General features: G+C 42.6%; 1 protein-coding gene across 9 annotated transcripts in view; it reads left to right on the top strand.

The window, feature by feature from the left end:
* Window positions 1-15,469, top strand: part of prkcz (protein kinase C, zeta) — a 100,657-nt gene that overhangs the window by 77,932 nt on the left and 7,256 nt on the right. For 8 of the 9 annotated variants that reach the window (XM_044097381.1, XM_044097300.1, XM_044097607.1 and 5 more), the window contains one exon: window positions 10,100-10,215. In XM_044097381.1, coding sequence (XP_043953316.1) covers window positions 10,100-10,215 — 116 coding nt within the window. Of the gene's footprint in view, window positions 1-8,491; window positions 8,693-10,099; window positions 10,216-15,469 lie in introns of those variants that run through there. The other variant, XM_044097520.1, reaches the window with a different exon arrangement.

Raw genomic sequence — 15,469 nt, 5'->3', positions numbered from 1 at the left:
GGTTTTTTGAATGACTCTCATCTTAATGTATGTTTATTGTAATTTGAGAAAAATGGTGTCAATTAAAAATACAAATGCACAGAATTCGGTCCAGTGGACCCCCACCTATTCAGGGTTGAGTAGTCAAAGGTTTCTTCAGTAAGTGTGCATAAATATCTAAATATTTCATTTTCAGAGGGGCGTCTGAAGTATTTGTGAATTCTACCTGGGTCTACTAAAAAAATTATTGAGCTTGGTTCAGTGAATGCGTCTGGAGATGGGATGTCATAAATAACCATTAATACTTAATCTCTAAAGCTCAAGACTGATTTGAGTTGGAAGCATGTTTAATGACTTATTGGATGAACTGCACATGTTTCTTGTGATTGTGACATGAAGTCATCTGTGGGCCTTGTGTGTCTAGCTTTGTGCAATTAACACACTGGCTAGAAATCTATGTTCACCTGCCTCTTTCTGAGGTACATTGAGCTGGTTCGGTTTTGGAGCCCTTTCCCGTTCAGATCCTCCTTAATTCTTTGAGGCGTAGAGTCAGCTGGACCGGTGGTCTGTCCACGGTGTACCCCCCCTGCTCAAACAGAGACTGAACCAGGAAATGTGTTTTTTTTCCCAATCTGGTATTGTTGAAAGTCAATGAGCCGTGTTAATAGTAGCCTTAGTTTCCTGTTTTCTGCTGCTGTGGCCCAAGCTTCAAGGTCTGTGATCAAAGTCGGTGTTCTGCTTACATTACCTCTTGATTGGAGCTGCTGTTGCCTTTCTGGCATCTAGAATCAATCTCCTCTCCCTCTGACAGCAACTATAACTTTTTATCCACTCAACTGCTCAATGGATGCAGTATTTTCTCCTTCTTTTTCTGTGAACTTAGAAAATGGTGGCTGGAGAACATCCCAGTACCATCCAGTCTTACACCAACAACCAAAGTCTCTTAAAATGCCCATTCTGTTGGGATTCTAGGTTGTTTTCAGATTTGTTTATTATTCTGTATTACTTATCCTCTTGAGTCTGATTTACTTTAGTTCTGTCCTTTCCTAGTGATTCTAGTTCACGATGTTTATTTCTCGTTTCTAGTTATTCCTTGTCTAGTTTAATTATGCTCCTTATGTCTAGTTGTTCTCTCGCTCGCCCCTGTGCCATTTTCTCTCTCTCTCCCCTCACACCTGCAACCTGCTTCTAGTCGGCCATCTGTTCCTTGTTCTAGTAATCAAGATCCCCAGTATATTTACTCAGTTCCTCCTTGCTGGTTTCTCCTGTTAAATCCTGTTACAAGTTTTTGTTTATCATCTTTTTATGAAACTTTCAACTCCACTCTCTGCTGTTGCTGCTTTTGTGCACTTGGTTCCACCATCACTAATGTCTTGACACATTCCTATTCACCACATCTGGATGTCAAATGCATGAAGATCCTTTCATGAGTGGCTAATTTCCTATTTGTGTTAGCAAACCATTTCTGCATGCCGTACATTGGCCTGTAGGTGTGGAGTTGAATTTATCTCCACGTTTAAGGCTGAATGTGTTTGATTACAGCAGTTGCTATTCAAGCAACATTTAGGGTTTTGTTTTTGGGAGCCCATTTTGTTTGATGGAGGGCATGTTTAATGTATTTGATTGCCTCCATCAGCATACTTCAGTTCAGTAGTAATTTGTGGTGGGACTCGATCAAAAATGTTCAATCGTGTTAATTGCAAGGTTTATTATTAGATCATCAAAATTAATTGCATTTTAATAAAAAATTACATGCCAGCAAAATAGATATTTATAATTTAAAAACCACAAGCTCAGAAACAAAAGTATTAATTTTGAATCCGTTTGTTAAATAATCAAATTTTAATCAAATGATATATATAGAGAAAATAAACATTTTCAATTCAAAACCCCTTTTAGTTGCCAAGTAGTTGAATAAATAGAAACATGAGCTCCACTGCAAAGATATTTATAGCTTTTTAATCTCCAGGCTCTTCAACCACCAAAGTGCTATTCTGGCCTTTCATCGTTCTGGTGTTTCAGGAAGCCCTGATTGTTCACGGAGCTTCTGTAGAAACGTGGAGATCCAGAGGAGCACCCAGGACACGCTGGAGGTCACTATGTTTCCAGGTTCCCCTGGAGAAGCTGGCCCGAGTGGCTGGGGAGAATGAAGTCTGGGCCTCTTTATTTAGGCTGCTACCCATATGTCCCAACTCCGGATAAGCAGAAGAAGATGGATAGACAAACGGAGGGACTGTGGATGCTGACATTGGCGTTGGGGACATCTGTGCTGCTGAAGCATGTTTAGCAATTGAAGTGCTGTGTGAGGCTTGAATGACTGCGGCGATCTTCCCAATTTTGTACAACTTGAACACAGCAGTAGTGTTCTCCAGTATTCAATTCTGCTTCACGTCACTTTTGAAGCAGAAACAAATGGGGCTGCAAGAGAGGCAGCTCTGTCGTCCATTTCCGTTGTGCATGGCTGTAGCTTGTGCACCAGAAACACGCAACATATTATAATACAGGGGCCTATGTATGACCAGAAAATAAAAGCAATTGATTGCTTCAACATTTTTAACATGTTGAAATCGATTTAATTAACTAATACAAATGAACAAGTTAAAAATCCAGCCCTAATAATAGTAGTACATTTCATTTAAAGACGCCCGTTAGCACACACAAGGTCATCTAACAGAAATAAAGCAATAAAAAAGCTGATCTTGGTATCGGTACGTGTCTGTTGGCCAACTGACAAGTGATGGAAAGCAGCTGCATTCAAAACATAAACCTTTTCAGGAATCCTTTGTCGATTCAGTATGACCGTGGTCAGAAGGCATCTGGAGTCTTATGTCAGTGTTTCTATGCGCCATTACTTTGCTTGCTAAACAGTGTCAAGTCACTGGAGACTCCGAATCCAAATTTCAAAAGGAAGCATTTAAGGTCACCTTGTTTATTTCTAGTTTCATGTTGGAGCATTAGATGAGCACTGCAGCCACTTGCTGTGCAGGAATAACTTTGATGTTGGGAGGAGACCAGCGGCAGGTTTGATTTTTCCACTGGGGGGATTTCCAGGAGCATGAAATGTGCCTCTTTTAACCAGAGCTAACATCAATTTTTCTGCCTCACCTATTGTAGGTCTATAGTGATTGAGCTAAAAACATCACCTTAAAAAACAAGGGATATTGTGCAGTCTTAATATAACCAGAACTTAGACCAGCAAAAAGCAGAAAACCTGCAGGACTTTAAACGTCTGGCTACTTGAAAGGATTTGGGATTAGATCCAGTTTTAGTGCAGCACTGTGTAAAAAAAAAAGCTAAAGAGCACAATACATGACCGGCTCTGTGTTCGGGAATAACTCAGCCTCTTTCTCCAACTTCATTGCTTCAGTGTTCCCGTGGGACAATAAAGCGGAGCAGCAGGTAATAAAAACAGAAAATTGATTGTTTGTGTCTTAATGAGTTGTGCCTTAGTGCTGCTGGTTCATGGGAGTCCCCCTCAGCCCAGCACCAACACACCCACACACTGCAGTGGGAAGCAGGTTGACAAAGCTGGGAGAAGTAGAGAAGCGACACTTTGTGGCCTTAAACCAAGAACCCGTCTTGGTCTCCATACCTAGCAGGCTTGGCACGCCACGACTGCTGTTACCCTATATTAATATTGTCAGACATTTCCTGAGGGGCGGCTGTTCTCTGTGGAACGATGACACGTTTGAACATCATTTACCTGCCGCCGCTGTTATTCCCCTCCAAACGCGACTGCCAGAGCACTGTCAGGGTGATGAGCTCGGAGTAGAGACTCATAAGCTGGATGGCATTTCTCAGTGGCACTGAGAGCAGATCTGAGCAGGAAGCGGGATGAACATGCTGCCGAGGCATCGTTAAACAGCATTAACCCAGACGAGGGTAAACATAGCACTTTCACACCAAAAATGACATTCCTACTTTGGGAAAACAAGGAGTAGGTGCCATTTCAGGATCTGTTATTGAATTTTGATGACCACGTGAACATGCTGAGGTGCAAGGAATGTTTCATTTGATACATAGAGCTTTCCATCAAATAACAAAATATGTTTATCTGATACTGTAAAGAGATTTCCCTCCCCTGACTGCAGTAAGAAAACACACGTTCTCTTCTACTCCTATCTTCTATTTGTATCGACTTCCATTCATTTCACCCACTTACCCCATTTACGTATCATCAACCAAAACTTTGGTCACACCAAATCTGTAAAGCTAAAAGTGGAGCGCAGTATAATGTGAGAACTAGTGAAATGTCCTTACTTCACAAAAAAGAGTTTTGTTTGTTGGTCAAACATGTTTTTAGACTTTGTATGTAGCATGTACAAGTTCAGTCTCTCTCGTGTTTAACTCCTTCATGTGGAGGTGTACTGAAGCACCACTCCGGGCGTCTGATTCATTGATGCTGTAGAGTAAACTGTAGTGTGTTCTGAGTCACCTGCCTTAGATTGAGCCAACTGTTGCATCAATGCTTTTGGAACACACACACACACACACACGCACGCACACACATACACACGCACACACAGCAAAGAACCAGTTAAGATTATAGCACAAATCTGTGACTTCAAATTACAGCTCGGACTCCCATGGACAGACATTATGGGTACATTATATATTTTCCTAATGCATAGAGTCTGATAAGTATTTCAGTTCTTAACTTGTGTCCCTGATGGAAAAAAAAAAGAAAAATTATGTAGATTGTGGAAAAGTGTGGAAATTGTGTATTATTTAGAAGGGGTATCATACCAAACTATTATCTAGACTAGAGGCATGTATCATTTTTGAAGATTATATCTGGGCTTTGCTACCCTGAGATGGACCAGAAGATGGTTTAGCCCATAGACTATAGATATTAAAAATCTTGGGGAAACATTTTTAGTTGTTTTTTTTTTCTCATACATATTGTCTATTTTAACTACACCAATCTGGTTAAATACACATTTCAGGTGTAAACAACCAGGAGAAGGTTTTTTTAAAAAGATTTTGTACTGAAAGCAAAGTCTGCAGCTACAGGGTTGATTCTCCCCGTCACTAATGAAATGACTGCCTCTGGCACACACAAGGACTGTTGGAACTGAAAATGTTGGAGAGTGTTTCCCCAGCATCCATGCAGGTCCAGCTCTGGACACCCTGCACAGAACCCAGCCTAGTCAAGCATCCGTCTAGCTTCTTCCGAGTTTATTTTTTAGATCCTCACAGATAATATTGTAAGTGCAACTTGTTTTTGCTGACAGATCATAAAAGATTGGATTTGGGGTTTTTGACAGGCTGCTCACCCTGAGACAATAAATAATCTAAGAATGGAAATGAAGTGTACAAAAGTAGAAAACCAGAAAAGTTGGAACAATTTGGAGAGAACTGTAAATAGAGCTTGTAAAGATCCCTCCAAGCTGATCTCTTGGTGGGTCTTGGTGGATTGACCTCACTACTCCGGTTTCTCCCTGAGGATCCAAACAGCCAGCACTCTGAATGTACTTCTACAGGGATGATGCTGACTGCTTGTACCTACTCCAATTCAAATCAACCAAACTCTTAAAAAAAACAATAAAACAAACCTTGATGGTCTCAGGAATAAAGCCTCAACACAGACAGAGCCGTGGTAGTTTCCTTTAATACTGTTTTAATCTTATAACTAATCAGTTTGTGGCCCTCCTCTTAAAAACAAAATCCTCCTTATTTTAGCTGAGCATCGTTAGGTAATCTGTTTAATCCTGTGAGTTCCAGCAGAGCTTTGGATTGTGGTTTCTATGCTTCAATGTGTGTGTGTGTGTGTGCGTGTGTGTGGGCGTGTGTGTGTGCATGGGGGCTGGGTGGACGATATCACTTGTGTTATAAAAAGGTCAGTCGGCAATAGTAGAAATGAACACTTACATGAAATTTAGAATGCTATTCAGGCCTATTTATCAGATTTAGTGAGTTTTTCCCTCCTGGGCTACCATGATGTAGCCCATGCTAACCACATAGAAATGTTACGGCATGGTAGACTTTGAGGGAGAATTCCACCCTCACTAAGTGACAAATTTCGAGGAAAAAATAAACAAAAATGATTATTTTCAGATGATTAATTTGACGACATAATTACGATTATTGTATTACATGTGTGCCACCTGATGATGATGATGATCTGAGGCCCATTGGTACCAACCACATTATGCTTGCTGATGATGTTGATTTCAGTCCGGCCCACAAGTGAGTTCGTTAAAAAATGTATTACATCAGACAGAGCTACCCATTAGCCCACATGTGTGCTAACTAGTACAAACTGCCTTCTGATGACTTGGCCTGGAGCGTTCCCTCCAGACGAGCTGAGAGACGCACACAAAAAAAGTATCTGCTCAGTTGCCGCTAACAGATTGGTGTAGTTAAAGTAAACATAAACCTATAAAGATACTTCCATACCCTTCTAGAGATGTTTGTTTGTTTGTGCCTGCAGTAGAATATGACAAACCTTTGTGCCCCCTACCTTTATTTGCCACCTGTCATTTTAATGACAGAACAGTCAGTCTCTCTGCACTACTGCTGTCAGTAACAGTGAAGTGGGAATGACTTCATCTGCAGCACGCAGTCTCTGTATAGTGACAGTTCAACAGCACGGATCATGTTCAAACAAAAAAACTGCTTTATCAACACCAGGGGTTATATTAGGATTCAGCAGAGATGGCGACTCAAGCTTCAGACTCCGACATGAGTCACACTTAAGTCGCAAAAATAAGATTACACACCTAACTTAGACTTATGCACAACAAGGGATAACTGGAAGTGACTTGGCACAAGCAGCTAGAGAAAGTCTGTCTCATTCACCAGAAGATCTTTGCTGTTGGAGGTGTTGGGTAATACAAGGTCATTTTATTGATACAGCACATTTTCAGGAACAAGGTGGTTCAAAGTGCTTTACATAAACTAGTAGGGCTTTCTCTGGAAACCCCTATTAGTAAAGTACACATTGAATGTTATAAAAACATCCAATATCTTCTATCTCTGTTGGGATACTTACTGTATGTTGAACTCCTATATCAACTTCTTTTTACACCAATTCCAATTATGTTTGTGTGGGGAAAGCTCCCTAACTGAATCCCTTTGCTTTGTACGTCGTATTGTAGTTGACGGGCAGCGTTGCAGTGTGCTGCTGTGTTCAGGCCACTCTCACTCAACTGTAGGAGTAAGTGGGACACACAAGAGAAATCACAAAAAGACTGACCTTTTCACTTCTCTTTCAATAAGTCGTGGCTTCTGTGAAGCTTGGATTCTTATAACACCAAGTTTTGTTAGGTCAGATGTGCAAAATACTTTGTCCAGTTTTCTGGGTGGCGTCTGGACCCAGATCTGAACTGGAGCTCATACTTTACACAAGGCTGATATAGACAAATAGGACTGAGTCACAGACCATCTAATCATATTTTAAATGCAACACAAGACTGATCAAAGTAATGTTTGTAAAGAAGCCCTGCCATTGGACAAAGTCATTCTTCCTCCTGAGCAAGCACGTGGCGACAGTGAACAGGTGCAGACTGCATGGTGCTTTGACTAATGTGTCCAAGTCTGCAGTTTTTCTGTCCCTTTGTGAGGAGCTGGTGTCCAGAGGACTTGGTAGTTCTTGTATTTAGTTCGGTCCTGGGTTCTGTTTGTGGATGTGGGGGGTAACTGTTGGCTCGCAGTGTGCTCCCAGCTTAACTTGATCCATCTTCATGTATTAACCAACCACTTCCTGTCAAGTGTTGCCTCAGGGCTTGAAGGACATCCAGCTATGCTTTCTGCTTTTGGCCTGGTTGAATTGAGGTTTGCACAGACAACCTGAATCTGTTGCACACTTCTGCTGTGATGTGCACAGACTTTATGGTTATTTTAAACAGTGAGCCATGATTCACTTGGTTAATTTAGCACCACAAAGATTATTTTGTGCTTTTTGACATGATCAATGTGTAATCTCCTGGATGTTCTTTTTGAAGAACCTGCAGTGTGCATTAACTGATCAGATAAGATTTTCCCCTGCCCCTAACTCGATCTTTACCAAAATAAGCTAAAACCAATGTTCAGTCGTCCAGTCGGGTTTAGTCCGTAACAAAGTCCTTAAGACTTAACAAACCCTCCCAAATCGCATGAAGAAGGAAACATTGTACCTGTTTGTGTTCTAGGAAAATGTCCTCAGCCTCAAATTGAAAAGGGTGAGTTACTGATGTGAAACCATGGAAACACAGCAGACAAAAATTCTCCCAGCTGAATCACTCCAGCTCAATTATTCTGCTGCCTCTACATTCAGCATTTTGTTGTTTTTCTATCTTCTTGCCGTCACTGCCGCAAAAAGAATCCTCCCGTTTGCACTGCAGCACATGTGGAAAGGACCAGGCGGACTGAACAGAACAGTATTTATTTTTGGCCTGTGTTTGCTTAACCACCGAACATGTGCAAGGGTATTTTCCTTTCCTCAGACGTGCCGCGGGGTCAAACACAAAACGTGTGTTCACCGCAGATGCAGCAACAGTAACGCTTCCACTATCTCTTTTTTTTTTTATAGAAGTTCACAATCACACAGAGGCTTTGAGTCTATGCTCAATCAGCAGAGAGCCAGGACAATCTGTCACAAAACTTCCAAGGTGGGAAAAACACAATGAGTTCTGATGAGAGAAATGAAGGATAAATATTTCTGGGACTATTTCAGCACTATGCAAAAAGAAGATTAACAGGGATTGAAAGTATAGATAAAGGGGGGAAGAAATCCTTCACATCCTTTCTAGGAGTGGTAGACCTGCTGTAGTAGTTCTCTGAAGGAAAACAACAGCAGCTCAGTCCACTGTGTGAATGTGACACAGGGACTACATTTACGCATAATTCCCTGGACACTTGGTCGTATTGAAATACAGAAAGAGGTTACAATATTGGTTACAATATCTTTTCCTAATAAGAATGTTAAAAGTGTGACAGATCTTTGTAGCTATTAAGAAAAATATAGGATCATTGAGTATTTATATACTAATACAAATGTTACACAAAGCCAGATAAAGATCTCTCATTTGGGGATTTATACTTGCTAAAACTGTTACTATGTTGTGTAATATGAGACGGATAATCTGCTCCTCTATTTCCTCCCAGTGTGATTACTGCTGTCTGACGAAATGCACCACTCCCAGTCAGGAACAATCAGGGCCAAGAGGAGAGTCTTTGTGCTGTCAGTTATGCTCATGTATGTGCTGCTCAACGTACTAATGGTGGAGACAGAACTTACGTTTATCGTTGCCGTTTGTCCGCCATCCTTGGTCGCCATACTTGTTATCCTAAACCTTCATGGTGGTGTGTCGGGGTCGGTGTGGATCAACACCCTGTGCCTCTGTTCCCTGGGCTGCTGGGACCTTCCACCATCCTCACCTCTCAAACAGTCCGTCCAGATTTAATAAAGTCTGTCAGACAATTAGGATGTGGACTTAAGATGTCATTTTTATAGCGAATACCCCCTGGCATTTGTAGACAACCATCTTCTCAGTTTGACATGCCTGAAATGCCAAAGTCATGTCACATTTAAAGCACAATAATAAACAAATTGCTCCAGTTTGCGACAAATACTTTCTCGAGGCAGTTTGCAAAACAAGTAAAACGTAAAAAAACCGTCTGTATTCAGAAGTTTGTAGTCCATTCAAACCATACAGATCATTTCAAAGTCAACTACGACTTTAGAAAATCCAGCAGATTAAATCAAGTCTCCTGTTGAATGAGCATGTGGCGACAGTGGCCCGTGGTTGCATCCTGTTCTTCACTATGCAGCAATCTGACACACAGAGCCAGCGTTAGCGACAGCGCAGTGTGTAGCAGAGAGACGGAGCTGCAGGGACAAAACCAGTGAAACCTTTCAAGCACGCATCCAGAACTGTATGCCTCCGGGACCGACCCGGCTCACAACACGTCATCAGTCTCTGAAACTCGACTGCAAACTTTAAAAACGGCAGCACAGGAAAAACCGAGGAAGACCAATAACAAACAGCGTATTAAGAACAAATCAGCATGGTCATTAGCGGTGTTTTGACACAGGCTGTTTGTTCTTCTCTCCATGGCCACCACTCCACAGTTCTGAAGAGAAAAACTGTTGCGGCACACGGTGATGACACATGTTAATGGGTTTGTTTTTCTTCAGCTGGAAAAGAAGGAGATGACGGCGCCCTTCAAACCTCAAATCACTGATGAGTACGGCTTGGAAAATTTTGACACGCAGTTTACCAACGAACCAGTGCAGCTAACACCAGACGATGAGTGAGTACTATTTCTTCTCTGTTTCTTCTCTGCTCATATGAAGTGTTTGTAGTTCTAGTTTATGCCGCCCAGCACTGTAAAAAAGTATTTGCTCCCCTTGCGTATTTGTTCTTTGCAATTTGTTGCACTGAAATGTTACCTGTAACAGATGTTACTCTCTGACTAAGATAATCTGTGTAAAGATAAAAAGCAGGCTTAGTAAAGGGGGAAAAAAATCCTTATAAATCCCCTGCTAAAATAATGAATGAGTTCAGTTTCACACACAGTCTCTGCATGAACTATTTAGCATTAATTCGTCATGCTTGTATGTAATGCAGTTGGAAAAATAAAGGTCAGGTGCTGCAGTTACCATATTGATTGGGCAATTTGGGCCATTTGTTTTCATACATGTCTCTCCTGGTCACTTTAACTAAATAACTGAATTTTAATAGGACTAAATTCTTCATCAAAATGCTCTCTTTTACATATTTTCCTGCTTTAGCTGCCAGAAAGGAAAGGATGTTTGGCTGGACAGCAGCCCAGTAGGACAACTTGTTTTAAAGGAGAATTCAGTCAGTTTTTGTCTGAAATAAATGATTGATTTTGTTTAACCATGTCAGCTGGCAATATATTCACGATATAAAGCAGCTGACAGGCTGCTTTGAATGTGTTCGAAGCAGCTTGTGCTGTTAGCACACCTGCAGCTACTTGCTACCGTGGTTTGAAGGAGAAGTTATAGTGACTGAAGGCGGTTAGCAGTTTCTTCATTCCTCTGCTTCAGCCAGCGCTCACACACTGTACCAACAGAGCTGGGGGGCAGAAACAATTCAGAAGAATATGTCTGTTTTAATCATTTTATAGTCAATAGATACAATTAGCGTGAGAGAGGGGAATTAATAGGTCCACACAGCAACAGATTGATGGATGTTGACTCTTATTCGGTTTATTTCTTTCAGTCATTCCCAATCAAAGCGCCATTTAATCACTTTATTTATGTGGTGTCGATTCACAAAAAATGGCATCTTAAGGCACTTTGCAAGGCAGATAGAAGCAGTTCATGTGCAGAAGTATGTAATCAAGTCAGTCCAATCAGAGAAATTTTTCTATTTTGTTTTAGTTTGATAAGCAGTCAAGTTGAGGCAGCTATTGCTTTAAAAATTCCATCTAAGAAAATACCTCAAATTACATTGCAGCAATCCCTCCTCTGGGGCAAGCATGCAGCTACTGTGGGCAGTCGGTTTCATTCAGTGGTTTACTTTACAGCTATGGTGAACATGCATGTGGCAATACCGTAATACCAACTGGGGTTTGAGCACAAACTTTAAAAACACAGGAGCACCAATCCAGGAGTTTCTACTAAAAAAGGACAAAGTGAAGGATTAATGGAGGAATGAGAATGTTCCTTCTTCAGGAACATTCTCATTCAAACACAAGACAAAACAACACTGGTGGTAGATCAGAGACGCCATCTTCCACTAACTCATCCTGGACAATTCTCCTCAGTTAAACCAGTCGGAAACAAATTGAGCAGCTCAATCTGGTGTGGTTGGATGGATGGATGGATGGTTGGATGGATCCACATTTATTCAGGTTTCACTGTGTAGCTCCACATCATTGTTACTATAGCAACACATCATCTGGACATGTCACAGTGTTCCTGTCGGGTAAAACTTACCCCTTTAGACATGAATAAAGATGATGAATACTTTCTGTTAACGGCAGCATACATACAGTGAGTCTGGGAGGGAGGAGGAGGGGCTTAATGGGAGGTGGTGTTGGGGGAGAACATGTTCCCTCTATCCGTGGTGAACATGGAGAAGCCCCTCCCCATCCTACCTTCACGCCAGCGCTGCATGCTGTTCCATCTTCCCACAGGACTTTCTCATCAAATACAGCAAAACATCCCCCACGGGGTTCCCAGGCTGATGTCTTTATCCATCAGGGACATTGTCTTGATTAACACCAGCATGGAGCTTTTAGGGCCTGACAGGAGCTCTTGTTTAAGATTTGACTTTTCGAGAGAAAAGGGGCTGAGGATATCTGGCACAACAACAGACATGAGTGGCGCTCTGCTGCTGGGGATCGTCTGCAGACGCAGCACGAAGACACAAGCTCGGCCTGTTTTCCTCTGTGCCATTAGAAACAGCTTCCATACGCCTTTAATAAGGCCTGCCAATAGATACCAGGCTTTTGCTAGACAAGATTTTTCTATAAATCCATGCAGGATTGATTGTTCAGGCTCCAGCATTTAAACTTCTCCTGCAAAGCATTTATTGGACTGTTTTTCTTTTTTTTTTTTTCCTCCATCAATCTCTAAACAAAGCAGCTGCTCAAAAACAGACAGACTGGAAATTCAATACCCGCTATGTATAATACACTTTCAAAAAACAGACCTCTCATAAGCAGGAAGAAATGGACATTTTAATAAGGCTTGACAGTTTAATATTAAACAGGAATGAACCTCTGTGTTGTTGAAGCATATTCTGTAGGACTGAGAACATCTAGAAAGAACTGGACTGCAGCAGTTCTAGGACCTGTTGAGGTTTTTGACTCTTGGACTTGTCCTTATCTCAGAGGCTCAGACAGACAACAGATTATTGCCTCCTGGTTGACATGGGTAGGTATCTTACATAAACAGAACTTTCTGGTTTAGTATTTGTCTCTGTTCTGATTTTCTGCCAAAACATCAACAGATTATCGCTATTGCTTCTGGGTTGCTGGACCAAGTTGGCACCAGATAAATGATTTCATTAATATTCAGCAGGTTGATTGGGTAGAACTAACATTGTTAATCTCCACACCTTATGCTGGATCTTTGTGTGTTGCTGTCGGTTCCAACCAGGACGCCTGGTGGCTCTCCCCCCTTTGCTTTCTCCAGATCTCCAATCCAGCTGAACTTCACCTTGAAATTCTCGACGATCCAGAAAACTGTTTAGCTGCTAATTTCTCTCAGCTGTAGCCATTTGAGTTTTTCAATTCAGTGAAGTTCAGTATGGGGTAAACACATGTTGCATCCAGCGTTTCTGGTCAAAGAGCTACCATCCAGGTCGTGTCTGCAGGTCATTTGGAAAGTATTCATAGCACTTCACTTTTTATGCTCCAGCCTTATTCCAAAAGGTTTCCAATCAAACTCTTTCCTCAAGATTCTAGACACAAATACCCTGCTAATGACAATGTGATTAGAGTGCTGAGTCACAATGAAATTTAAATTGAGATTGAGTCTTTAAACCATGACTCTTTTGATCCAATAAAGTATTTTGAATCGAACAAACTCTAGTGCTAACTGAAAGTCTGCTACCACCAAGGAGAGGAGGACTCTGCAGCAGTCTGTAGGCTGATCGGATTATTGCCGATTTCTGCTATTCTCTTCGTAGGAAGACAATAGATGTGCAGATTGATGCCAGATTATTTTCAGTTTCAGTATTTAGGTCCATTTAAGTCTCTCGCAGCATCATATTTGAGATATGAATATCACGGCTGGGATATGTGACCTGTAAAATCGCCCCCTGCCTCGCTGCCACCACCTGCCCATCCTGGATCCTCATTATATTCACCTTCAGCTGGAGCGACATGAACTTCCTCCGGTCCTGCGAGGTGGCACTGAACTAGTGTCACGCCGCGACTCCTTCAGTCTGAAGGTGCCGCTTTGCTTGTCAGACTTCAGAGCTCATTAAAAAAGCTGCAGCAGGGTGGCGCCGAAGCTCTGCCCCTCGTTGTGACAGGGTGTGATGAGGGGAGTATGTCACAGACCTGTGTGTGGGTGGGTGTGTGTGTGTGGGTGGGTGTGGAGTGCCTGTTGGTTCAGGAGTGGAGACGTTAGCTCAGCCTCAAACAACACACCAGAAGACGGTGCAGGACAGGGTGGCCTGCAGCACCGTTTCAGGCGGAGGCTGTTTGATGGAGTCACATGAGCTTCGCTCCTCACATCCCCCAGAATCCCTCTCTGCTCTCCTGTGTATGAAAGGCAAATTAACAACAACAAAAAAAAGAGGAGAAAATAAAAGAAAGACCCACGCATCTTTTCCTGCGTCTCGCACTTTGTCTCCCCTTCCCTTTCTCTTCCCTCTGTTACCAAGGAGAGGGGCTGGCGTCGCCCACTCCCGCTAGGAGGGGGTGATGCAAAAAGCACTTCAGTCTCCTCTCGCTCCCACTCATGATGGGCTTGGCACGAGAAGAAAGAAAAGTGAAAGCTGTGTGGGGAGAGAGGAGTGTAAACCCTCCATGTTAGAGATTTACATTGCTACATTAAGAGCCAGGATTGCTGTGGGGTGGGGGAGGAGGCGGAGGGGTCTTTGTGCCAGCTCTGTCTGGGAGAAAATGGCTGTCTCAGCTACTGCCCAGGAAAGCACATTTTGTGCCCTCTGTCCCTGGTCCAGGTGGTGTGTGTGTGACAGCCAGCTGTAGTGAGGGTCATCACCGCTCACTGATGACCAGTCGGCCAGTTTTCCCCCTCCTCTGCCAGCCCTCCTCCCATCCATCCTTACTTCTTATTTTGCAGCATGTTACAGTCTGTTCTCACCTCAAGAAGTCCCAGCAGAGTCTTTAGGAGCCTGTTGTGTTCACACCATTTTACGATCAACAGGAACTCATTTGTGAAAAGTTTTGCACCGCAGTCCAGCAGTTGGTCAACGTGTTCAGGTTGGCCAACTCTAGTCGAAGGTTTCATCAGCAGGAATGGTCCTCTGGGTTTCCTGACGGATCCATATGTACGGCTGGGGGTGGCGGTAAATCTCCTACTGCTCCTCCTGGATGTTGTTCTCAGATTGTGTAACCCAATGCTGATCCACGTCTGAGCTTGTTGCTGGTTTTTATGAACTGAATCCAACAAACAACGTGACGTCCAATGATTGGAGCTTTTGAGAAACTGCTGCCTTTTGTAATATATTGATCCATTACCGCCGATGGGTCACCTTTACTGCTTCCAAAGAGGTAAGAGAGAAAGCAGAGAAGCACATGCTGCTGATAATATGGAATTGATTTTCTTGCTGAATCATCAGCGAGTGAGAAGGCCTGAGTAACAGCAGGGATGTGGGCAGTTTGCTGCTCTGGAGCAGCAGTACGCTCTGTGCGTGTGTGTGTGCGCGGGCGTGTGTGAACACAGTGTCAAGTAGGAGACGCGTGAGCCGTGATCCTAAAGAAACAACTGCTGCTGCCATCAACCAGAGGAGGTTTATTCAATGAACACAGTTCTTTAGAAGGAAAACCTATGAGGTGATATTTTAACGGCAGGTTGAGAACAGGCAGTGCTCAGAGAAACTAGATCAGACTCTACAGA

Source organism: Gambusia affinis, linkage group LG01 (genome assembly GCF_019740435.1).
Source record: "Gambusia affinis linkage group LG01, SWU_Gaff_1.0, whole genome shotgun sequence".
Lineage (NCBI taxonomy): Eukaryota > Metazoa > Chordata > Actinopteri > Cyprinodontiformes > Poeciliidae > Gambusia > Gambusia affinis.
This window is presented reverse-complemented; position numbering and strand designations above follow the sequence as displayed.